General features: G+C 44.9%; 1 protein-coding gene across 11 annotated transcripts in view; it reads left to right on the plus strand.

Annotated features, from left to right (window-relative positions):
* The first annotated feature begins 514 nt into the window (after positions 1–514).
* CEP131 (centrosomal protein 131) overlaps positions 515–24,828 on the plus strand; it is a 29,344-nt gene continuing 5,030 nt past the window's right edge. For 2 of the 11 annotated variants that reach the window (XM_053375490.1, XM_053375499.1), the window contains exons 1-24: positions 1,540–1,577; positions 1,632–1,678; positions 3,599–3,798; positions 5,167–5,261; positions 6,408–6,525; positions 7,583–7,695; positions 8,550–8,663; positions 9,358–9,519; positions 9,971–10,088; positions 11,013–11,132; positions 11,294–11,462; positions 12,703–12,803; positions 13,032–13,214; positions 13,738–13,929; positions 14,260–14,397; positions 15,098–15,223; positions 15,547–15,663; positions 17,384–17,413; positions 19,608–19,710; positions 20,658–20,859; positions 22,117–22,284; positions 22,753–22,870; positions 24,202–24,276; positions 24,369–24,511. In XM_053375490.1, coding sequence (XP_053231465.1) covers positions 1,555–1,577; positions 1,632–1,678; positions 3,599–3,798; positions 5,167–5,261; positions 6,408–6,525; positions 7,583–7,695; positions 8,550–8,663; positions 9,358–9,519; positions 9,971–10,088; positions 11,013–11,132; positions 11,294–11,462; positions 12,703–12,803; positions 13,032–13,214; positions 13,738–13,929; positions 14,260–14,397; positions 15,098–15,223; positions 15,547–15,663; positions 17,384–17,413; positions 19,608–19,710; positions 20,658–20,859; positions 22,117–22,284; positions 22,753–22,870; positions 24,202–24,276; positions 24,369–24,511 — 2,975 coding nt within the window. In that variant the 5' untranslated portion in view covers positions 1,540–1,554. Of the gene's footprint in view, positions 603–666; positions 1,106–1,539; positions 1,578–1,631; positions 1,679–3,598; positions 3,799–5,166; positions 5,262–6,407; positions 6,526–7,582; positions 7,696–8,549; positions 8,664–9,357; positions 9,520–9,970; positions 10,089–11,012; positions 11,133–11,293; positions 11,463–12,702; positions 12,804–13,031; positions 13,215–13,737; positions 13,930–14,259; positions 14,398–15,097; positions 15,224–15,546; positions 15,664–17,383; positions 17,414–19,607; positions 19,711–20,657; positions 20,860–22,116; positions 22,285–22,752; positions 22,871–24,201; positions 24,277–24,368; positions 24,512–24,828 lie in introns of those variants that run through there. The other 9 variants (XM_053375494.1, XM_053375492.1, XM_053375491.1 and 6 more) reach the window with 9 other exon arrangements.

The raw sequence follows: 24,828 nt of genomic DNA on the forward strand, positions 1-24,828 counted from the left end.
CCCGGTTCAAAAACCGGGCCCAGGACGGCTAACAACAAATTTAAAACACTTAATTGTAAAAGCAGCATAAAATACAGTATAAAAGCATGAATAACAATAAAATTCAAAATTCAGAAATCAATTTAGGGGAAATAAGCATTAGATAATCCCCAGGGCTAGCTGGCTGAATTGGTCCTACTTGGGCCAGCGAGGAGGCCAGAGGAGAATTAGCTGTGGGGTCTCAGAGCAGGTAATCTTCATAAAAGGGGAGGGGGAGGGAAGAAAAGGGAAATAAAAGATCAGGCAAGAGACGGTAACGGGGGGAGCCCTGGAAGTTGCAACCGGGGTTCAGAGGGAGACCCCCGTTGGAAAGAGCGAAGGGGGAAAATACCCAACAGGGAGGAAGTGCCTGATCTGGTTGCAGGACTAAGTCGAGGGTCGTCGCCTTTGTGGTGCAAGCCCCTCCTTCTCCTCTACACGCTTCTCCCCCCACAGCCCGCAAACGTCTCTCTCTCTCTCTCTCTCTCTCTCTCTCTCTCTCTCCTCGCGGGTCTCCCGCCCGCCGCCTTTCTTGCGCCCTCAACCTAGCCCCGGCGCCGGCAGAAGGACAAGTCGGCCAGCCGGTAAGCAGCCGGGCCTCTCCAAACTCTGGCCAATGCCGTGGCAAAGCGGAGGCGGGCCTCCCCTTCGCACTAAGTTCGCGTGTGCGTCTCACGGTGGCGGCGGCTGCCGCTACGTCTTCCGCTGGTCTCCCTCGCTCTCTTTGCCGGGCCGTGGACTGGAGTCGCAGCCTCAGCATCAGGGGGCGGGAATTTCCCATAATGCTCTAGGCGGGCGGCCCGGGGGATGAGCGGGCATTGCGTCTGAGAATGACCCCAGCGCAGGACTAGGCCCCTACATCATAAAAGTGGGGCGGAAAGTGGGGGGGAGCAGCCGCCTCCGGGGGCCATTTTTTTGGGGGGGAGAGGTGTAGATAGAAAACCCCCCTCGGTTTAAGGCTAGGCCTTCCTCTCAGCCCAACAGAGCCTGTGTGGAAGCGGGGCCGGGGGGGGGCGGCGGCTCTCGCCATCATCACCTGAACCACCAGCGAGAAGGAGGAGGTTCGTTTTTTGGGTACCTGCGTGAGGTAAGTGTGTGTGAGAGAGCCATTTGTGATATAGAGGGGGGCCAGACAGTGGCCATCCTCTCTCTACCCCGCCTCCAACCCCGCCACTCTGCAGGCTGCTGCACGTTTGCATTGTTTTGCAGAGTCCTGCCTGAGCTGGCTTCAAACCCCAGGCTTTTGCAGAGCCCCTGGCCCTGTAAGCTTGCATCTTGGGATGGTGCTTCTTTGCAACTGTTAAAAAAGCACTGTGACAAGGAGGAGGAGCTAGAACTTGTTTTGGATGCCTTTCCCTTCCTCTCTGGAGAAACAAGCAACTCTTCCCCAACCCGTTTCTAGTATTTTGGGAAGGCATCAGAAAGGTGAATGTTGCTCCCGATCCTGTCTCTCCGGCATGCCTTTTAGGGACTAGTCTGCTGCTCTGAAGTTTCTCTCCTTTGGAATTTTCAGCGTGAGATCTGGTGTTAAGCACTATGCATCGTGCCGCAAGATGTTTGTGTACTCCAGGGTGCATGATTCATATAGGCTCACTCGTGTTGTTAGGAAACAGCGGCCTTCTTGAAGAGGCACCAGCCTTATGCAAATACAGTAGTTCAGGTATATCTAATGTAAATAGCATCAGGCTTGGGGGAAAATTACATTTTAGGTGCCCAGGTTTCAAGCCCCAACCCCTTCTAAATCCTTTCTTTGCCGCATTTGCTATGTTTACTCTAGTAAGCATAAGAAATGCTTCCAGGTTAAAAGAATGCATCACTGGAACACTATAAGTTCTTTGTTATTGGGTAAATAGGGTGATACCTAAAATCCGGCTGACCACTATGAGGAGCATCGTTGAAATTGCCTCATTCAGGTACTTTAGTGCCAAATTTGTCATACAGACGACAGGAGTATTGAACTTTCAAGACACCGGTAAATGAAAGTGAAAAGTAAACAATGAAACTGTGTAATTAAACAGATTGTATGAAGCTTTTCATTCGCCTTGAATGATACCAAACCTGACCACACTTTAGCAGTTTCATCCTGTCATGTTTGCTGCCTTGAATCTTAACACTGTTTCTCTAATGAAATAGCTATGAGCTGCCTAGTTGCTGGCTTCACCCATATCAATGGGGTGTGTGTCTATGGTTTCCATAGAGAGGTTTGTGTTTATCTTTCCTGGGCCAACGTATTTGCAATTGAAAGCACTTGTAGGGAAATAGGTGTGTGGATGGGCAGTTTCTTTGTTAAGAGACAAATCAAGTAAGGCTAACCTAGTGTGTGTGTGTGTGTGTGTGTGTGTGTGTGTGTGTTATAAAATGAGAACATTTATCAGAATAGATTAATTTACTAGGAGAGGATTGGAGGATGGGAAGCTATAACTGGTAGAATTATGTACCCCTCTATGCACTAGTTTGCTGGGACTCACTTTGGGCCAAAGTTCAGGCATATAAATGCTCTTATGAATAAAATCTGGCCAGTGTGGAATAATGCATATGCATATCCTTAAGCTTGGCCTCATAGTCACTTGTACCTTATCCTTTTCTGAAAGCCCATATACTCTTATGTGTCTGGCATTGCCAGGAACTGTTCATTTATCACATGTTGTCAACTGGGAAGGGTGAGGGGGGGGAAAGTGATGAAGTAATGACTTTTCTCTTACTTGCACCACACTGCTTACGAGAGGTTGAGCTGCTCAGGAGATATTATTGTAAAACAAGAATGGCAGTTCAGCATGGGAGGATGTAATGTCAGGGCAGAACTGGGCAGTTTTTTGGCGCACACACACCATGTTCTAACATTAATATTTTTTATTGTTTTGTGTGTTTGTTTACTGAAAAGTATAGGCAGGAAGCTGCAAATTTCAGCAGAGGGAGTACTTAGATAACATTTCTCCCTCACGCCCCATGTCAGTCAAAATTACCCTCCCCAAGCTGTTGTTCTTCCTGCAGGGAAAAAGTTACAAGGACCGTATATTTTTCATCCTATGGTTAGGAAAGCAGAAAATGGCAGGCAGGGAAAACATTGAGATGTTCTGCTAATCTGATGTTCTTTTTCAGTGGTTTAAAAACAAAACATATCCACTAGACTGTGCATGGATTCCCCTGTATCTTCTAGTTTGGCCGTTAGATACTTAGGGACCAGCTTTTGCATCAGGAATGCATAGCTGCTGCTAAATTGTTGCATGCAATCCAGATGATGTTCAACTCAGCAAGTGTGTCTATTACTGGGTAATTTCAGTTTTGAAGCACATGGCTTCCATATCAAGTTGCTTGGAAATGATGAGTAATTCCCCGCCGCCACCGCCAAGGTAAATGCGTTTGTTGAGATTGAGAGGTCTGTGTATAATGGTTACAGGATCATCACAGACATTTGCTGGCCTGTGATATTGCAGGTGACCAGTGACAGATGTTCTATGAACATACTCACAAGAGTTTTCCCTATTCCTTCGTCCGTGCTTTAGGTCAAAATAGGAAATGTGGAAAGCAATTCCTCTAGCCAACATAACATCTTCACCTTTGTGCTTTCCTTTGCTTCCAGGCCTCCGTTCCCATATCACAATGAAGAGTGCCCGTGGTAGCAGCTCTTCCTTCCAGGGTGCCAGTGCCAATGGTGTGGATCTCAGTCTTACAGGGCTGCCCATGCAAGTGCTTCAGCGCCCAAGCAGTGCATCTCCAGGCAAGCACATTGCTCGCTCCATCTCCGTCATTACTGAAAACAAGCCCAAGAGGAATATCCTAGTGAGTATTGGGGGGTGGGGGTAATAGATTTGCTCTCCTTGGAAGTTTATTCTGTCTTCTAAGTATGTTCCTGGTAAACATATTTCATTTAATCACAGAGCTTAACTGGTTATGCTGTGCATTCTTTTATTCTGTGTTTAGTAGAGTCCACAACAAGAGCAGCCCATGTAAGATTGTTGTGTTTGTATAACGCAAGGGGGTTCTAGCCCAGAGTTAACAAAAACCACCCTAGAGCTGTAAAAAATTTCAGAAATTCTGATGCCATGGGGGGGCTGCTTTGCTTTTTTAAAGGAAAAAGTGAAATATATGCAATACTTTCTTATCAAACCTAAACCTACATTACTGCTTTAACAATACAAAATGCATGTAAGATTTTGCAATTTAAAAAGTAGAAAAAAATTAAATTGAGCATAGAAAGCACAGATTTTGTAGTAAACAAAAGGAAGCATATCATTTGGACAGAAACAGTCACAATATTGAGGATTTGGAGGAGTTGTTTTTTCAATAAGATTGCATTATGATAACTAGCAACTTTTAGAGAGTATGGAAAGATCAAGGATCAGTACATTCATATGCCCATCTAATCAGTTTGCATTATCATTGGGTCTAAGATGACAACAGTTCCTGGTTCTAAATGACAAAGTGGCCTACAGTTATCACTAAAGGTAACTTCCACTGAGTCTCATGAATTACGCAATAACTTAACCCCCGGCTGCATTGCTCAATTGTAATTTCACAGACCTCTTGATTGTTGCGTACAGAATCATGCATATGGGATATGTTTACAGAGCAATCACACAACACCATTAAATGCACAGAAAATTCTGTTCAATTATTATTATTTTTCAAAGCACTTTACATGGACTGGTTGTTTTCCATCAATCCCCAGCCCCACCCCTTGTATATCATATGGGCAAGGTAACTTTAAAGACTCAATTCATCCTGTACTTTGCAAAATAAAATGAATTTTACAATTAGACTGTATCTACTTCTTGAGACTGAATATTGTTACAATTGTCATAGGAAAAAATAATCATACATGAGATGGAATTTTTGACGGTATATAAAAATGTGCTTATCCTTTTTTCTTATGAGTACTGGTATAATTTTTAATATGAATATACATTAAAAAACCAGAAACACACACTGGAACATCCAGTAACAAGGCAGCAGCCCTGAATGCATCCTTCAAGCTGCCTTCCAGGGGCATTACTAATGTATCACCTGTAGGGCTTACCTTCTTTATCTTGGGATGGCTGCAGATGGGGCACTCTATCTATGCAAGAGGAAGCTTTTGTTTCAAAGCCATCCAAGTGGTAGTCAACCCCTAAGTATTCAGCATTGTTGATGTGTGTCTTTTTCTCTCAGGAAGATGCAGGGCTTGGCACTTCCAGAGCTATGAACAATTTACGAAGATCCAATAGCACGACTCAGGTTAACCAGCGTGTGAACCGTGCCTTTAGGTGAGCCCTAAATAAATTTCTTACTGAAATGCAATATTTTGCAGAAACTAATTCACTCATGCATGTCTTTCAGAACTCTTTGGGGAAGTTGGTTTATTTTTCTTCTTGAGGGTTTACCCCAGAATGAGGAGTAGGGTGTGTGTTTTTTAAAGTTAATTTTTATTTATGTGTTTTCCAGTGCATATTTGCATACATATGTCATCTCATCAAAGTTTTTTTTTCTACTTCCCAATCTAACCTTCCTTGACACCCTACATTTTCTTTGGTTTGCTACTTGTCCTTTGATTATTCCATCCTATTTTCACTTCAGTTCGCTTCAGTTCGCTTATCCTTTCTTCTGCAGATCATAAATTTATCCCCGCTTGAAAGTTTACCTTAATACCATCTTTTTTCAAATATTCTCCGAGACAATCCCACTCGTTTCTTGTTTTCTTTTCATCCCAGTTTCTTATTTTGGCCACCATACTTGCAAATTCAGTTAATTTATGCAACCATTGTTCTTTCGTGGGAGATATCTTTTCTTTCCAATATTTTACATACACTAATCTTGCAGCTGCTGTTGCATGCAGAAATACATTTTTTACTTTCTTTAGTATCTCTGCACCTATTATTGCTAGCAAGAAGTCTTCTGGTTTCTTCGGAAAAATGAGCTTAAATTTTTTTTTCAGTTCCTCAGATACCATCTCTCAGAATTTTTTTGCATATTTACAGTGCCACCACATATGCATCAGAGACCCTTCTGTCTTGAACACTTCCATGCCAAGAAATTTATTGCCCTATTCCATAATTTTTCCTATGCTGATAACTCAATATTATATTAGTGTATCATCGTGGCCTTTACTAGCCCATCTTTAGTTTCCCATTCTAATAAGATTTTGGATATTTTGGATATCATTTTTTTTGTTGCTTCCCAGTAGAATTTTTTCGAATTCGGATCCCCCTTCTGCAAATCCTCTTTCTTTGTCCTTTCTATACATTTCATTTACTTGAAGGTACTGAAACCAATCTGTAATTACTCCTGGACACTTGGTAGTAATTTATGGGGGAGAACGAGTTCTCCTTTTGCTCAGCAGGCTGAGTGGACAGCTTCTGGAAATGGACCAAACTCCTAAGATTTCTGAGTAATCATGTGATTTTGCTTCTCAGCAGTGTGGAGCAGCACGGAGACTTCCTGACTTTGTTTGAAAGCAGCTCAGGTGGAAGAAAGAAACTAGCAAGTCTGAGTAAAGTCTCCCCGGAAAAGAAAACAACATGGAACATCCTGGTAAGGGCAAGGTCATAACAGGAAGTTCAAGTGCCAGAGGAGCTTCAGATCAATGGAATCCTAAGATTTGTTCCATTTGCCTTCTTATGCTAACACAGATAGCTCCAGAAAGCATTCCAGATGCAAAGGCATCTGGAGCCTTTCCAGTTAAACATTTTGTCACAAAGGATCTAAGCCTTTTGCTTAGCTAATGCATCGGCGGCGGGGGACATTTTCCCACCCTTCAAATGTCAGTGTGTTTCCCCCATTCAGCTGTCGTTCTTGTTGCTGGGGTGAGTACAGCGTAGAATATGCTTGCATAGGCAGCTGTTGAGGAGTGCTGTGCTCTCCAGCACAGGGATATAGCTTTCTCCTTAAAAAACAAGCAGTGGAAAGGCTGCCCCCTGCCACAAGGCTACAGCCATCCCTGGTCATGACAAGAGGACAGGCTATCTCCCCACTGACACTAAATGCTAGTGCAGCATTAAGAGTAAGATATGGAGAAAGGGATGCTCTTCTGTTGTATCCAAGCAGCAGCTTCTGTCTAGCACTACAGTGCTATACTTGGAACTAGGAAGTAGGGGCAAAAAGGTGTTCAAAGGAAGTGTTACTGGAGAATTCAGGTTATGGGACAGCCAATAAATAAGATAGATAGATAAGTAAGTAAGTAAGTAAGTAAGTAAGTAAGTAAGTAGGGGGTTATGGTACTACTACCATACTTTTGTATTGTGTAATCTGTGCTAATGACTTTGGCTCCTGGTATGGAATTTGGATTAGCAGTCATTAGCTGAGGGGTTGAAAGCTCTTGTGTAGCTTTTTAACACTGGGTACACAGAATCAGTGCCCCTGACTCTCACTCCCGGTTTGGAAGTTTATTAGGCCCATCCTGGGACATTCAGCACAGCACAAACTTACCACCACTAGAGTTTGTCTCCCAGCAGGCTTTGGTATCAGTGAGAATCACGGTGGGACTGAGATGGATTCTCTGCATGAGTTAGAATAAAAGTATCAGGAGAGGACTTGCCACATACAATGACAGTGATTTCCCTTCATGCGTATTTCTGGTTATGTTGTGCAGGATGAGCAGCCCAGAACATTTCCTGTCCCATCCAGCACTCAAGAGGCCCCTGCAGGCATGAGGAAGAAAGAAATCTATGTGCCACTTGCAGCCAACTTCACTGCAAATAACAGGTAAGAAAGGCAACCAGGTCTAGCTGAAATTTGACTGGTGGGATTTGTGCTATCACTATTTTTGCTGAAGATGGGTGCTGTATTATTTCTGGTCCATGGGTATTAATGGAGTAGGGTCTGGAGACAACCATGTGAAAAGGAACAGCAGTCTCTTTTTAGCTACAGGTTGTAATCTAAAATAGGGTTGAGCCAAAACAATTATTTCCACTTCGTTTTTGCTTTCATTGTTGTTGAACAGCACTACTGCGCTTCAGTGTGCTTTCATGTGGCCTCATTCCTTTAGCCTGTACTTAGGGCTCTCACATTCCAAATTAGGGTTGCCAGGTCTTCGCCTGGTAATAGTGCCTTTCCCTTTGAAAACTCACTGAGAGGGTGCAGTCACCGCATGTCCACTCCACTGATTCCTTCATTCAGTCTCCTCTTCCACCTGTTGTGGGAAGCAATATTTTGCTCCCAAGAGGACAGGAGAGACAATTTATGAAGTACCAGTGAAGTCACAGGGCAACAAACACAGTGACAGCACTGCAGCCTGGTGCCTTGACACTTTTTTCCAGGTGAAGACCTGGGAAGCCTGTTTCAGATATTTTCCCCCATTATGATTTTTTCCCTATTTTCTTTTGAACCCTGTCTAAGCAGTTAATGGTTTTCCTGTGGCCCCTGAGATGTTGTTGGAGAACAGCTTACACCATCCCTGACCATTGGTCACGTTGGCTGACTCTAATGGGAGTTGGAATCTAACAATATCTAGAGGGTGGTGGGTTAGCCACCCTTGTCCTAAAGGTTTGTGATTGAAGTCTGCACATGTTGGCCCACAGCCTTCAATATGCTAACATATTGCCCTTCTTTCCTACGAGGAGTAACAAAGGTGCAATGGGCAACTGTGTAACCACCATGGTGCATAATAACTACTCCACTGCGGACAAGGCAGCTGCGCCCAAGAGCTCCAACCAGGCCACAACCTCCCTCAAGTAAGTCCTTTCACAGCCATCCTTCCAGTGGGCACCATAGGTTGGTTGGAAGGGGCCAGGGAAGGCCTAACTGTGGCAGCCTGCCCAACACTTCAAGTATGGGCAAGCCATTGGGGGAGTAGTGTTTTCAACAAGAGAGGCGTAGATAGATACACGTGCACAGCTGTGGGAATGAAAGCATACTTGCTCCTGAATCTTTTATTTTTAAGCTTCCTTGCTAGGAAAAATTAGACTGCAGTTGTTTCTAAGAGCCCTCATATTCATGTTAGTCCAGAGACTCATGATCCGCACACCTGGGCTGTATATGAGCAAAAGGAGCTTCCCTCATTCTACGCCAAATTCTAAGGTTTTTCTTCCTTTAAAACCGTTCCCCTCCCAACTGCATGTTTGGTGCTCATCCCTTGACCAGTTCAAGTGTTGTCGTAGATGAAAATGCAGGAGTGATTTTGCAGGACTTACTTGACACTTGCAAAATGTCATTAAAGAGGGGTGAATAATGTATTATGTTAGTGGGTGAGGAGCATTTTCTTTCCCAAGGCAGTCTACCAAGGACAGTATCCCTGAGAAAAACACAGTATCAATACACTCTGGAAAATAGACACGTGTCCATCACTGGGTAGTATGGCATGCTAACAACCCGTTGAGCAATACAGAAGATGCTTCTGACTGAAGTGTTCTTGTCTTGTTTTCTTAGTAACATTATCAAAGCCACTTCCAATGAAGACACCGAGAGTAGCAGCTACATGAAGTCCCAGAAAAACTTTTCCAGCAGCAATATCCTGGCTCGGAACAATAATAACAGCAGTAGCAGTAACCCCCTCAGGAGGCAGGAAGTATCGGAGGAGGAGGCTGAGCGGTAAGCGTGAATTCACTGGCAACAAAAGAGATAACCAGAGGAGATGTTGGGAAGTTATGCAGAAGGATGAGAGGAAGCCTCATGGTAGTTCAGAGAAGGGTACATAATATCTTGCTGCTTAGCAGCTTTAACAGGTGTGTTTGATGATTTCCAGCTGATAGGTCAGTCCTGTCACATTTTATCGGCTCTAATAAAATAGTTCTGGGGCCTGATTTCCTTTCACGTTCGTCTAAAATATATCCCTCTGAACTGAGCGTTGGACTTTATATTGTTTTCTAAGAAGAAGAAAAAAGGTGAGGGGGCTCTTTCTAAACAGGAGCTATATAAGCAAGAGCCACTCTTTCAGCATGGCATCTCTCTCTGTGTGTGTCTCTGCCTGCTTCATGGCAGGGTTTCCATTTGTGGTTGGAAAACCATCTCACTTTTTGTTAACTTCTTTCTACCCATTCAGGTTCATTAACCAGGTCAACTTGGCTGCTGTGATGATACAGCGCTGGTACAGACGACACTCTCAGAGGCACAAGGAAGGTGCAGCCCAGCTCAGGCACTTACTAGCTTCCAAAAGAGAGGTATGTATGGCATACATGCATTGTATAAAGCGGACTTTCATGTTTGCTGAGAATTAAGGAAAACGGTTCTTTGTTCCCCAAATAGTTTTGTTCATTTGGGGTCATATGGTGATATCCATATTACTGATATCCATTCATTTGGCCATTTTTTACAGTTCTATGAGCCATTTTTTCAAAGAGCATAGTTTGGCAAAGACCTGAAAAAAGTGAGTGGGGATTATGAAGGACACTGAAACCTACCTTCTCCCACTTTCAGGAAGTTCTGTTCATTCCTTTTCTGAAATCTCATCAGATGCTGTCCATATACTTCTCCAGATCTCCGACCCCCGCTGACTAGCTATAATGGCTGTGTTCTACTTCCACTGTCATAGGCAGTATGTTTCTTTATAGCATTTGTTGGCACTGTGAGAACAGGATACTGGACTAGATGGGCCTTTGGTCTGATCCAGCAGGCCTCTTCTCTTCTTCCTAGATTGGTAGCTTAAAAAGAAAACAGAAAAAACTAGGGGTTTTTTTAGAGAGATTTATTCATTAGTGCATTTACAGAACAGCTCTTTTCTTTAACCCAAATTTGATCCTGCTGCTCTGAAACAATCCAAACTCCACACCAGTCCTTATTGTTTATCTTTTCTATCAAAAGCTGAAACTACTTCTTTTCCACAGCTATACAAAAAGCTATTAGAAAGGCCTTCCTCATCCTGTCCAGTAGTAGCAGAGCCCTAAATCAGTCAATTGTCCCACATCTGAAATGTACAGGAATGTCTGAATTTCTTTTTATTTATTGAGCTTCTTGATACCTTAATAAAAACATCTCCGCATGTTAGTTTCTCTTGCGGGGAGCGGGGGAACCCAGCTGCCATTTGTACCAGAATAGGAAACTGGTAATAACACCTGAAAATCCTTTCTGCCTCAACTCCTTTTAAGGAAAGGCAGCAGCAACTCACAGAGGAGGGCAACATGTTGGATTTGCAGCGGAGGCGAGATGAGGAGAGGAAAAAGATTCGAGAGGAGAAGGCACGTCTTGCCAGACGAGCAGCCATTCAGGTAGGGGCTTGATACCAGCATTGCCTGCCTTGGACGTTAAGAGAAGATCAGTTCATTGCTTCGGTTTGTTCAGAGCTTGGAACGTATTTATTTGCCAGTGCTGCAAATGGAGGAGCAAGTGGACCATAACAGAACACTTAACACCATTTTTTTTCTGCCAGGAGCTGCAGCAAAAAAGAGCCCAGAAAGTCTTGGATACACAACGCTTGGTTGAGGAGGAGCTGGCAGCAATGAAAGAGAGCAAGAAAACCAGAAGAAGAAAACCTGAGAAGGCTGGCTCTGTGAAGAACGCTAGCCCTGCCAACAGCATCATCAAAGCCAACAATGCAGGTGAAAAGTACTGGTAGATTGTGAAACTGTAGGTAAAGATGTCTCCTGAACATTCCTCTAGTCCAGGAAGTAGGAAACCTTTGACCCTCCAGATATTGTTCAACTACAATTCCCAACATACCTGTCCACTGTCAATGCTTGGCTGATAGGGGTTGAAGTCCCAGGTTCTTCACAGCTTCAGTGCAATGTCTGTGCAGTTATACTGGATCTGGTAGGCCTACAACTGTCCTATCATTTTACCAGATAAGTTGCAAAACAGTATATGATCATTGAGACCACAGATTGCATTAGGGAGAACCAAGCACAAAGTACCATGCCAGAGATGTTGAAGGAAAAAGTTCAGAGAAGTCTAGATGCTCAAGCAAGAAGTGTTCAGGAGAAGATGTGTGCAACTGATTGCTGCAGCTCTGTGGTTGCTGGGAAGTCCTGAGGAAATCAAAAGGGAAGGGCGGAATGGAAATACTATTGCTAAATTGTACATTGCTGTGCCTGCAAAATGTGTGTGTTACGGGTCCATTTCGTTCCAGTAACCCACAGCTTCACTTTGAAGCTCATCCAAATGCAATTGGTGCTTGGTCTGACCAAGTCAAAGAAGAGTCCATTGTGATGCTCACCCACTTCCTCCCATTGTAGTGTAACTAGAAACCTTCATCAGACAAGCTGCACACCAAGGGTGGGGAGTTTCGGACCTGGTGCCAAATGTGGTTCTCCAGGTCTGTTTGGCCCTCGGGACTCTTCCCCAGGCCATGCCCTTCTCTAGACCATGCCACTCATCAGCTCTGCTCTGCACCCTCCTCAAGTGCCTTTGGCTTGTTTGAATGTGTCCTTGGACTTGCAATAATGCCTCCTGCTTCTGTGATGGAGACTGGAGAGATGGTCTGTATATGCGTTTAGAAATTTCTGAGGTTTGCGTCGCTGGAACATAGCCTACTGTAGAAAGGTAAAAGACATAGCACTTGCTCTGCCCACTTTTGCCTTGTTGACATCTACCATCGTCAAATAGCCAAAAGTTCCCCACGAGAGCTCCACCTTGGACTGAAAAACAGCCTCCGTTCACCATGCCTTCATGCATGTAATAGAAGAGTTTTTTTCAGCCTAAATCTTCATTGCTCAAGATATGGTCCTTTGCTCATCTGTTAAAAAGGCAAAAAGAAAACTCTCACACAAACCCAGCACACCTGATTATGTTTCTGGGCACTGGATTCCTACCATAGCAAATCCTTTTTGTTGTTATTTACAGATGCCAACTTCCACTTGGCAGCTGCAGATACAGAAGAACATTCTGCTGGGGCTTGTCTGTCTGTCCCAGGACAAAACAAACTACCTGAAGATCAGCCACAGGTGCCCCTTTCTATTTTCTCATGCTCCCAAAAGCTTAGTTGCTGTTTTCTTTTTTTACTCCGGTGACTTTGCAGTTTGCACAGTTTTCAAGTGCTTTGCTATGAAATATTCTGTTCAGCTTGCGCACTGTACTGTGAGGAGATGGATCTACTCACTCCATTCAAATGAAACACCAGGAATGCGCCCTTCTTGCAATCTCACCGTGCATGGATTTTCTCTGTTTTTAAGGATGTCAGCTCTGGAAAGATGGGCAGTGAAGACTTGGAGACTATTATCACTGCAGCCAGCAGAGCACAGTCCAAAGTCACCCTTAATGAGCTACTGGATACCTTAAAGTTGTTGGAGGAGGAGCCAGAGTTGCCACCACAACCCAAGGCCTGCAAAGAAGATAAATATGCTTGGGTAGATGGGGTAAGTGGAATAGATAAAGAAATCTATCTGTCTTTGTCTGTTCCTTTTTCATGATTTATTCTGAAGCTGTTACCCTGAATCAACAACCTCATTTGAGGTTCTGGTTTTTTGTTTTCCATGGACCAGGAAGTAAAGGGCATGCCCATTGCTACTGTCTCATGTTGTGCACAATAATTTGCTGCTGATCTATTGTGACCCACAACTATTTCCACCAACTCCAAATACCTTTGATAGTATTATTTGCATGTTTGGTTTTCCTAAAGAGAGTTGAGGAAATCACCCCTTCTTGAGTCAGAAAGTCCTTTCATTTAACTCACACTAGCATCTGGTTTTTAGTTAAAGTAGACTAGAAGATTACTTTCCTGGAAAACATGGTTCATCATAAGTGCATGTCCACAAGAATTTTACATTTCAATGATTCTCTGATTCTATTCTTATCCACAACTCATGGTTGAAGTATATCTGTTCTGCCATTCCTGTCTAAGTCTAGCATAGATAGCTGGCCTTTTCTCCCTAAATACAGGAGGCCGACTCAAATTCTCTCACTGCTGACAACCTGGAGAAGTTTGGGAAACTGAACTATTCTCCGGGAGTCCCTGAGGAAGGCACGCTGCTCTCGGAAGCCAAACTTCAGAGCATCATTAGTTTCTTGGATGAGATGGAGAAATCCGAGCAGGAGCGACCTAGGTCTGCTGCCTCTGCTTCCCAGCGAGAGGTGAGCCCCCAAGCATGAAGTTGACTTTCAGCAAAGATGGGAATCGTCCGTTTTCAATGAATTAAGTGGGTAATTGTCTTCACCTGATGCAACAAAAAAGAGGATTGAGTTTGCAAGCTCATAAAATTCATATTGGGATTTTGCTGCTGTATTGGCCTCCAGCATAAACGGCTGGTCTCATCTTCCTTGAGGCAGATAACTAGGTCTGCCTCAGGAAATTAATAGGTTGGTTTGTAATCGGCAAAACGTGAGCTGAGTAACTTTAGATGTTCTATTAAAAGAGAAACTCTTAGTAGTAACACCAAGACCTGCATTTCTACCACCTGTCAGGGGCTCTTGTCAGAAGAAGAGCTAGCACACCTGGAGCAGGCATCAGCAGTTGCCACAGAGGTTACCAGCTCCATCATGCGGATGAAGCTGGAGGTAGAAGAGAAGAAGAGAGCCATCACATTGCTACAGACAGCACTGGTGGGTAACTAGAGCCTAATCCCTTGGCAGGTTTGCATGTGCTAGGAAAGGGGGGGCTGTGTCACAAAGCACAGCAGAGCCCAGGATTCAGCTATGTTGTGTGGAAGATACATGGATTTAAAGCCTGAGCAGCCAGAGTTGCAGAGGCCTACCCTACCTGACAGCCTAGGCTTCTGCAGTCTGGTTTGTGAAGCCAGACAAAGCCATCAGTATGGGGGAAGGGAATTAGCTCCGTGGTAGAAGTTCTACTTTGTATGCAGAAGGTCTCGGATTCAGTCCTTGGCATTTCCAAGGTAGAGCTGGGAGAAACCCCTGCCTGAAACCCCTGGAAAGCCCCCATAAGTCAGTGTAGGCCAAGGATGGGGAACCTTTGACCCTCCAGTTGTTGCTGAATTACAGCTCCCATTAGTCCCAGCAAGTATGGCTAATTGCCATGGATTATAGGAGTTGTATCTCAGTAACATCCGGGAGCCAAAGTCTCCTCGCTCCTGGGGTAGACACTGAGATAGATGGACCAGTGGTGTGACTTGGGATAAGGCATCTTCCTACATTCCTTTGAATGGGAAGATCCTCTTGTCTGAGAGTAAGCATACATGTGACATGTGTTTTCTTGTCCTTCTCTGTTTTTTTGCAGGGTTTAATTTGACTGGCTGCATAGCCCAGCCTATTCTTAATATGCCCGGGTTATTGTTTCCTGCAGGCACAGCAACGGGAGCTGACTGTACGTCATGTCAAAGGGACAGAGAAAGAGCTGAGTCGCCAGCTGGCACTACAAAGGGAGCAGTATGAAGCAGCTATCCAACGGCACCTCGCCTTCATTGACCAGGTATCCTCTTCCTTCCCCCCCCCCCTTTTGAAGATGGGAAGGTGAAGATATTATTCTGCCCCCCCCCTTACAACCCCCTTCCTAGACTCCTTTGCACTGCTGGCATATCTATATGCTTTTACCTCTCCCAGCTTCACCTAAACATACTAATTCAACGTGTAATCCTTGACTAGGCTGGTGAAGGGGGAGCTTAGCATCCGCTTTGACACCTGCGTAAGGTGGCAGCCTTAAAGTGCTTGCTCTCCCAATTGCCTGCCACTATAGTAGATGTAATTTTGGGGAGGTGCTGTGACTTTATCCTCATTTGCACCCATCCCCTACAGCTGATTGAGGATAAGAAGACTCTGAGCGAGAAATGTGAAGCGGTGGTGACTGAATTGAAACAAGTGGATCAGAAATACACGAAGAAAATTGCCCAGATGCAGGAACAGCATGAGCTGGTGAGGAAGTAGCTTTTAGTTCCTTGGGTGACAGAGTTGCACACCAGCTAGATAAAGTATCTGAAGAGTTCTCCTTTGGTTCATAGACAGGAATCAGGTTAAAAGCCATAAGCAGTGTTGAGACCTTCTGAAGAGCTCTTTCCTGACCAGCCGAGAGAAAGACGAGAGATACAGAATGCTTAAGGGGTGGAGGGGAGCATAAAGGCTGTCTGAAGTGTAGAAGTTTCGTTTTTCACACACACAAAAATATCCAGTGTATGAGTTCCCCTCCCTTTTTTTGTACACAATATGGTGGAAAAGGCCTTTTCTTGTACCTGGTGAGAAGACTCTCAACTAAGTCTACCTGAATATTTTTTCTTCATTCTATGCTTGGTTGCCTTGATACAGCTGAGGTGATGCTCTAGATGCTGAATCAGAAGTATTTATGTGACATGATGCATTTGGAGTCATCCTGCTCCTTCTTTGCAAATGGGGAGGGATTTCTTATACCTCATGCTGTGCAACGGAATCTGTTTTAAGTTGAAATGAGGGGCATTTGTAACAAAAAGAGAGAATTGGTTATGACTGTAAATAGTGCTTGTCTCTTGAATTTTTTGGTTGAGCTAGACATCCTAGGGTGGCAGGAGCAATGACAAACTCTGTATCTCTGGTTCTTGCTGTGCCTGGAGGTAATGCTTATAAGCAGTCCCCTGCCAGGACCCAATGACAATTCATCCTTATTTTTCCAAACAGTTTCTTAACTCTGACTGAAAATGGGTAGGAATAACCATATGTACTCAAATCTAATTCTCACCTTTTTTGGCCAAATTATGCCACAAAAATTAAGGTGTGCGTTAGATTTGGTGGCACATTGACATTCACCAGCAAACAGTTTTTTTGGTTTCAAGGTTCTGAAAATTGAGGTGTGCATTAAATTCGATGGCGCATTAGACTCGAGTAAATATAGTAGTTTGTAGAGTGCAGTGCCTAAGACTAACTCAAGTTAAGACTGTATGTCTTTTATGCTGGATATAGCAAGTTCACAACAGCATGGCTGCTTGCAAGGGCATTTGTAGCTAAGCATGGGATATGTTACCATTACTAAGCCAGAAGGATTGTCCTAGGTTCCTGCGAAATCATTCCCCTTTCCTTTGCTGTTCATCCCATTTGGAATATGCTTCATTGGCTGAAGCCATTCAGCCCCATCTTGCAGTTGGCCTTTCTTAAAAAGAAAGATTTGCTGGCTTCCATTTGATTATAGCTATAACATTTCTGGGAAAGGGCAAATGAAGCTCCTGCCACCCAGAGCTTTGGAATTAATAAGCCGAACTGACCCAGGCTCTTCTCTCATGTCTTAATAGCTTGTAGCACTTAACTAAGCACCACTGTTCTATAGGATCATTAACAATACAAGATAGTTGTGACTGTCTTTGTTATCATTAAAGGGGAAACTGTAGACGGTTAAGGATTTGCATTGGCAAAGCTGCCTACACCAAGGAGGCTCCTTTGCTTGGTTTTGCTGCTTCTGCTTCTTGGCACACCCTTCCCTGCAAAAGTAGGAAGCTTTCTTGGCGCTTGGATGAGCCTCGCCTTGGCAAACACTTTGAACGTTCGCAGGAGCCCAGCTGCTCCAGATCTTAGCATTTGCCAGTTGCCTCTTTGCACCTGTTTCCCAAGACACTCTTATTTCACACTCCTTTCCATTTCCCTCTATCTCTCACTTCTTCCTCTTTCTCTCTAGGTTTGGCGCACTCTGGGCCCCCTCTGTGAGGTAAACCTTTTCTGTGCGTGCTCTTTGGCTTCAGCTTTTGTCTCTCTCACCTGTCTTGAGCCTGTTGGTGCAACTATTCGTGAATTATTTAGATCTAGGGGTGGAGAGCCTGTGACACCTCCTCCCCACCCCAATGTTGTTGGACTCTCAGCTCCCATCAGTCACACCCAGCAAGAGGGGTTACTGGTTATGAGAGCTGTAATCCAGCAACATCTGGAGGGCCACAGGTTCCCCACCTCCTGTGTTAGGTCCCTTCTTTGGGGGTATGGCTAGGGCACTTGTTGCAGCTTGGGACAAAGAGCTCTTCCTTGATAGTGGCACGCTCTAGGTGTCTGTTTTCATGGTCATGTCAGATGCCAGCCAAAAGTGGAATTGCTCTTTAACTCTTATCCTCAGTGCCTTACTGAACAGCCTTTCGGTGGAGTTGCCTGTGAAGCAAAACTAATCCAAATTCCTCAGTTACTTTTGCATTCCCCACTGCCCACTCATAAATGGATAGACCCACATCCAAATATCATTCATAAAATTCAGTGGGTAGACTTGGACAAAACTGAAGACAGATGATGGGGGGGGTTTCAGAGCATTGAGGGTGGTTTGAAAGAGGGATTGCTGTTCAAGATGTGTATACATGCCCCACTTCGACTTCTATGCAAATAAATTTTGCAAGTTCCATTTTGTTTTAAAGGGTGGAATTTAACACTAGGCCTGCTCAGAGTAGATCCACTGAAATGAATGAACTTGACTAAGTTAAGTCTATTAATTTCAGTAGGTCTGCTCTGTTGAATTCCACCCATAATTTGAAAAAGTGTTTGTACAGAGATAGCAATAGGACAAAATAAACACATGTGTGCACCATCAAAAGCAAAACATCTCTCAAGAAAAGGCAGTGGCATTGTACTTCAACCAATACCATCATTTATCTGGGTCTAAGAAGCCAATGAGCACCGATGATTAATTCTAGTATGCTAACAAGATTGCAAAGTGGAATACTGACAAGGGGGAAATAGAAATAGGCTGTAATCCTAGCCTTGATCTGCACTTAGAGGGGATGCATTCAGTAGAGATGTTCCTTTGCTAGGCTCTGCTGGCAGGGTAGAAGAGCTCCACTGCCATAGGAACTCTTCCTTAGGAACTCTGCCTTCGGCAGGGGCTGTTTGGGAGCTACTTCTACCAATGTTCCTGCTGGCAATAGCTGGTGCAAGACTCTGAAATGGAACATTTCAGGAGCAGAGCAGAGCTGGCCAGGGACCCGCATCTTACTAAGCTGGCCCATTTGGTAGAAAGGGGCCAATGGGCTGTTGTGCCAGCCTATAGCTAGTGCCGAAAAATAGGAAGCTACCCCCACCTCCATATTCTGCACTGGTCAGCAGGAACCATTGGGCTTCAGGTGCAGCAGTACCTCTGCCACTCCGAACAATCCTGGGCAGAGTTAGGGTTACTCTATTGCATTCAGAATAAACGCTGCAGGTAATACTAAACTAGATGGAGCAATGATCCGACTCAGTTTAAGGCACTTCTTTCATGTTCCTGTGTGCCCTCCCTCCTCCATTTTATGACTGAAGTGTTTAGGTTTCCTGATTCCGTTGGCAAAGGCCAATGTAGTGGAGAGCTAGAAGGTGGGGGAGAGGGAACCTTGAATTGCTTTTCCTGGGGCAGGGGATGTAGAAGGAAGGGTGAACCCTGTCTTAGCTACTAGCAGGTCAGCCAACAGTACACCTTCAGCTGAAATCACCAGACCACCTTTCTCTGTGCCTGTGGCTAGAAATCTGCTTCTTAAAATTTGGGATCCTCAGAAGTGATATCCCTCATCTTGCTTTTTTTCTTGCTTTGCCACATAAATGTGCACAGTCCTGCTTATATACTCAATCTGTGTGAGGGTAGTGCACAAACCCGAATTTACTTAGGTATATGATTTTGGTAGGTTCTGTTGCTGTTTCTCTATCTTTGGATATATTGTTGATAGCTGGGAAGGAAAACTCATTACAGGTTTTCTTTGCAAGGTTGCATTGCTGGGAATCCAGCCAGAGTTGCAGGGAGGCAGTAAGGCAGGGTGTGCACCTACTGCTTTCTCAGTGTATAGAGGAGACACTTCATGACTGCCTGGGCAGGTTCATGGCAGCATGTTTTCAGTATTTAATGAAGAAATCTCTGATTTGTGTCTTGCATTCCCCCCTCCCCTTTTCTTCCCCTGCAGGAAATAAAGAAGCTGAAGGAACTCATGAGTGCCACAGAAAAGATCCGCCGGGAGAAATGGATTGATGAGAAAACCAAGAAGATCAAAGAGATCACTGTTAAAGGTACTTGTGGATAGCTGTGACTGAGTCATCTTCTTGCTACCATTATGCACAAGGAGTGGCTTATTCAATGTAGAGTTAGTGGGGCTGCAGAACTGACTCCTTTTATAATAATAATAGTGATAGTAATAGTAGTAGTAATAATAATAATAATAGCAAGAGTAATAATAATTACACTATATCCTGCCTTTTGCCAGGGGTTCAAGGCGGCTCACTAAAATGAAAACTAATACAAATGAAACACACATAGCTAATGCATTTTATATATGTATATATAAGTTTAAAAGTAATGACACTAACAATGTAAAAACCTCTGTATTAAAATGCAATTGGGGTGGGGTGTTCAGTACAGTTAGCACTGTTGCATCCCTGCTTCTAAAACTGAGTCATCATTATGTGTGACTTTAGGGAGGTGATGGAGGGGAGATTGTTCCAGCTTTTTGTGCAAAAAATAAGCTTCTTTAACAAAAGTACAAGGGAGTGACTTTTTAAAAAGCACAATCTATAGGATTTGACGTAGTCTCTCCTTGTTGAGGATTACTTAGTAAGCATTGTGTATTCTTTGCCCTACTAGGATCAGAGGTCATTTTTTTGTTTTTGTTTTTTCTGTTCCCTTGCCATGGCTCAGCTCTGTTACTAGAGTTTTTGTTTGGAACTGAGATCAGGGTGACCCAGTCAGATGACTGTCAGGGTTGCAAGGCTTCTTCTTACTGAATCATGCACAGTAAGCCTCCATCATTCACTAGGTCAACCAGCACTTGCCATGCCCAGAGAGCTATGTGCTGTATATAAAGGTTGCATGTGTGCATGGAATGTTTTAATGTAAAGTATTCCAATTGTAGTTTTTGCTTTTCAGCAAAGTTCGCCTACTTTGGCAAATGGGACCTTTCTTTAGTGACCGCCGCCGCCCATATCTTGCTAATAGTCCTTCCCATTTGTTCTCCATTCAGGTCTGGAGCCTGAGATTCAGAAGCTTATTGCTAAGCACAAGCTAGAGATCAAAAAGCTGAAAACGCTGCATGAAGCAGAGCTGCTACAATCCGATGAGCGGGCAGCCCAGCGCTACGTACGCCAGACGGAGGAGCTGAGGGAGATGCTGGAGCATGAGAAAGAAGAGCAGGGGCAACGAGAGAGAGAGCTGGCAAGGCAACGGTATGTAGGGCTTAGGACGCAGAGCTTGCACAACTTACTTATACAGAGGGGCGGTGGAAGAGGACTACATTGCAACTGTGCAAAGAGGGAGGAGCTGGCGAGGCAACCCAGTGTGGTGGCACACAGAAGAAGTGGGGACTGGCATGGCAGCTGTTCAGGGAAGGGAAGGTGGCCTGTGGGGAGAGAGAGAGAGAGAGTTGGGGCAGAAAGGTGGCAGCAGGAAACATGCTGCTCGGGTATAGTATTTCTGCTTGACAGTTGGAGAAGGCAACACCCCTGAACACTGTGTGAACAACTTACTCAGCGGAAGGTAACAGCTGGAAAAAAATTGGGTGTAGATTAGTTATACTGCTAGTTTAGCTGTTTCTCCCACTATAATAATAAGACGGGGTGTTCCACCAAGTCGAGGTCAGTACTGAAAAGGCCCTGGCCCTAGTTGAGACCAATCTAACCACTTTGTGACCTGGGACCTCCAAAATGTTGTCATTTGTGGACCTTAAGGTCCTCCACGGGGCATACCAGGAGAGGCGGTTCTGTAGGTAGATGGGTCCTAGGCCACATAGGGCTTTAAAGGTCAAAACCAGCACCTTAAACCTGACCCTGTACTCCACCGGGAGCCAGTGCAGTTGGTAAAGCACTGGATGAAGGTAATTCCGCGACAAGGACCCCGTAAGGAGCCTCGCCGCGGCATTCTGCACCCGCTGGAGTTTCTGGGTTAGCTTCAAGGGCAGCCCCGCATAGAGCGAGTTACAGTAATCAAGCCTGGAGGTGACCGTCACATGGATCACTGTGGCCAGATCAGGGCGAGAAAGGCAATACAATACCATTGATACAGTACGTGGAGGTGAGGGAGAGCAAGCACATTGGCACTTATCATAAAGCTGTTATTGTATTTCCTTGTCCAGCTTTGTGGTGCTATCCTGGCTGTTAGTCTTAACTTCAGAGAGCCAAGACAGGCGCCTGTTGTTGTTCTATAGGAAGGAGGTAGCAGATAAACAGAGCTGGGTAGCATCCTCTGAAGAGTTACTTGCATGCTTGCTGTGACCTTGATAACATTCTTACTGAGCCTTTCCTCCCAGCTGCCGGGTTTCTCCTCTTCCAACTTCTCTGTTCCCAAGTAGAAATTTGGCCCCTCTCTTCTGTGATGGCTGTGTTTTTTGATAACTCTTAAGTATGCCCAAAAGGGACTATGTGTCATCTTACATTTTCTCCCAGCATAGGAAATCATTGCTCCCGCTTCTTCCCCCTAAACTTCAGGCCAAACCAAGGATACAGCACCCTTGGTAAGACCCTCTCTGAAAGAGTCCCTCCACACAGGTATGAGAAACAACTGGAGCAGGAGGAACAGGCTCTGCAGCAACAGAGGCGCCGACTGTACAATGAGGTGGCCGAGGAGAAAGAAAGGCTCAACCAGCAGGCGGCCAGGTGAGAGAAGTAGGTACTGGCTTCAAAGCTGCTGGATATGTAGAGCAGGTTTGTCTGTACAGTGCAGAGTGCATAGAAAGAACCCACCAAGTACTGGAATTCCGCAAGGTAACAAACACCAAGTCCCAGAGTGTATTGTTTTCATCATAGACATCTCATACTAAGTTACCAGGTGTGATTGGAGCAGCTTGTTCCACTTCCAGGGGGAAACTTTAGCTCTAAGGAAGATTTGCAGATGTGGCTTCCTCTCTTGCTGTGTACTGCAAGATGCTTGAAACACTGTGGTGAGTGCTCTCCCCGCGCCACCCTGGGTCAGTTCTCTGTAAATTGCCTTTGCTGGGAGAGTGACTAAGAACAGACTGAGGTTCCAATTTCCCCCATTTCTCCAGAGAGGTCCAGCTTGTCCCTGGATTGTCTTGCCAAGCCGGGTAAGCTGTCAGTTCCATGGTATTGATCTGTGCTCCCCAGGCAGAGGACTGAGTTGGAGGACCTGCGGCGGCAGCTGGAAGAGAACAGCTCTGTTGTTACCAAAGCTTTGAAGGAGGAATATAAGAAAGGGAAGGAGGAGCAGGAGCGACGCCATCAGGTCTGTGTATATAACCCTGGGGATTTCTGCACTGCTGGGCCATATACCTTCTCGTTTTATCGGTAGATGACCTTTTTTGCTTTATATGATTCGACTGGTTTCTGAAGTTGAAAATGTAGTTGTAACTGCATCTTGATTTCCTGTTGGCCCTCCCCCTCCCTAAACATGTATCCTGTTACGTAGATCAGCTCTGTCCCATGGACTTACCTGCACTTCCCCTGTTGGACTGGGGCAGCTTTCTACAGGGAGGCATGGCACAATACAGGACAGGAGTGGGCAGAAGGCAGATCTGGTACATTTGTTGCGCATCAGTAAGAGTTTCTGACTCCAGATAGTTTTAACAAAGAATGGTTCAAGAGCAGCAACAGCAAAATGACCCTAAATTAGGGTACTGAAATGAAAGCAGCTAACCGTTGTGGGAAAGGACTTTGAGCTCAGTTTCTGGGCTCAGAAAGTGCTCAAAGCCACCCTGGTCTTTAGATATACCCCTGTGTCTTTTGAATATGGCTCTGATTGATTGATCTTGGAGTTCTAGTAAAAAAACAAAACAAAAACCACGGCAGATCAAACAAGCCTGAAATCTTCCCTCCCCTGCTATACAGGGCTGGAGTGAGCTAGCTCTTCTCAAGCTGTTGCTTATCAGGGAAGTGCATAAGTTTGTCCAGAATGGGCCACCAGAAAACCCTTATTTCCCATTATTCAGCACTTGCCACTTGGATTTTGATGGTGTGGTTGAGGGTTGGCAGACAAATTGTGTCAGTGACCTCAGTTTTTTGACCTGTTTCATTGCAGGACTAGAATGGAATCCCAATCTGCTCCCAGTTCTCTTTCTGTTTGATGAGTGGGGTGCAGTTTGGAAGGTGAGACCACATACACAGACAGGCAAAGAGCCTGGCAAGCTAGTAGTAAGCCTGGCCATGGCCTCTATGTCTCTGTGAAGAATGTGGACGTATAAAACCAAAGGCTGAGGTTGGAGACAGACAGTAGTTTTGAAAACAGCCTCTGTCCTGCCACCTTCGTTTTCCTGTGGCCAGAGGCAGCTCGGGGGGAACGCAACCGATGTAGTTGCACCAGGTGTGGAGCACTCTTGCAAAGCAGAAAGCCTGGTGTAGTGCTCCATCCTTTCAATCTTTGGAGTGGTGTAGATGAAAATAATAATTTCAATCCTCTTTGAGCATCCATTTGGTAAACACACATGCTCTTTTGATTTGGAAATCTTGGACCAGGATTAATATATTGGAGATTGGAAGGGGAAGAGATTGAGGGGTCAGCCCCTCTCTCTCCTTTGTCCCTGATCCCCGCCTCACTGTACTCTTTCCTCCTTCCTCAAGGCAGAGGTGCAGGCCTTGAAGGTGCAGCTGGAGATGGAGAAGCAGGCCTGGGAGGCCAACTACCTAAAGAAGGAGGTAATGTTGTAGTTCCCCTTTTAAGCTGCCCTCTCGCTTTACCTTGGTTGCCCCGATTAAACTTTACCTGGGCTCTCTTGTATTGCCTTCAGGAGGCCTGGCTGCTCACTCGGGAGCGAGAGCTGAGGGAAGAAGTGCGGAAGGAGAGGGACAAGGAGATTGAACTGGTCATTCAGAGGCTAGAAGCTGACATGTCCTCTGCTAAGGAAGAGTGTGAGAGAGCCACAGAGAACAGGTAAATCAGTTATGTATGAAGGTCAAAAATAATTGCATTCCCATTGTTCCCTAAATGGCCTTCTGCATTTTGGCTCAAGCTTTTTATAAGCTGGGTTCTCAGTGCGGACTTTGTGCAGGGTTGTTGTTGTTATTAAAATTTCTATACTGCCCTTCATCTGAGGATCACAGGGCAGTTTGCTACACACACACACACCATAGTAATGAACAAAAGCAATAACCCCTCCACACATAGTTTAAAAGACCATAGATTGTTTAATTAGCCACAGGCCTGGGAGAAGAGGAATGTTTTTGCCTGGCTCCTAAAGAAATGTAATG

The sequence above is a fragment of the Podarcis raffonei genome, chromosome 2, assembly GCF_027172205.1.
Source record: "Podarcis raffonei isolate rPodRaf1 chromosome 2, rPodRaf1.pri, whole genome shotgun sequence".
NCBI lineage: Eukaryota > Metazoa > Chordata > Lepidosauria > Squamata > Lacertidae > Podarcis > Podarcis raffonei.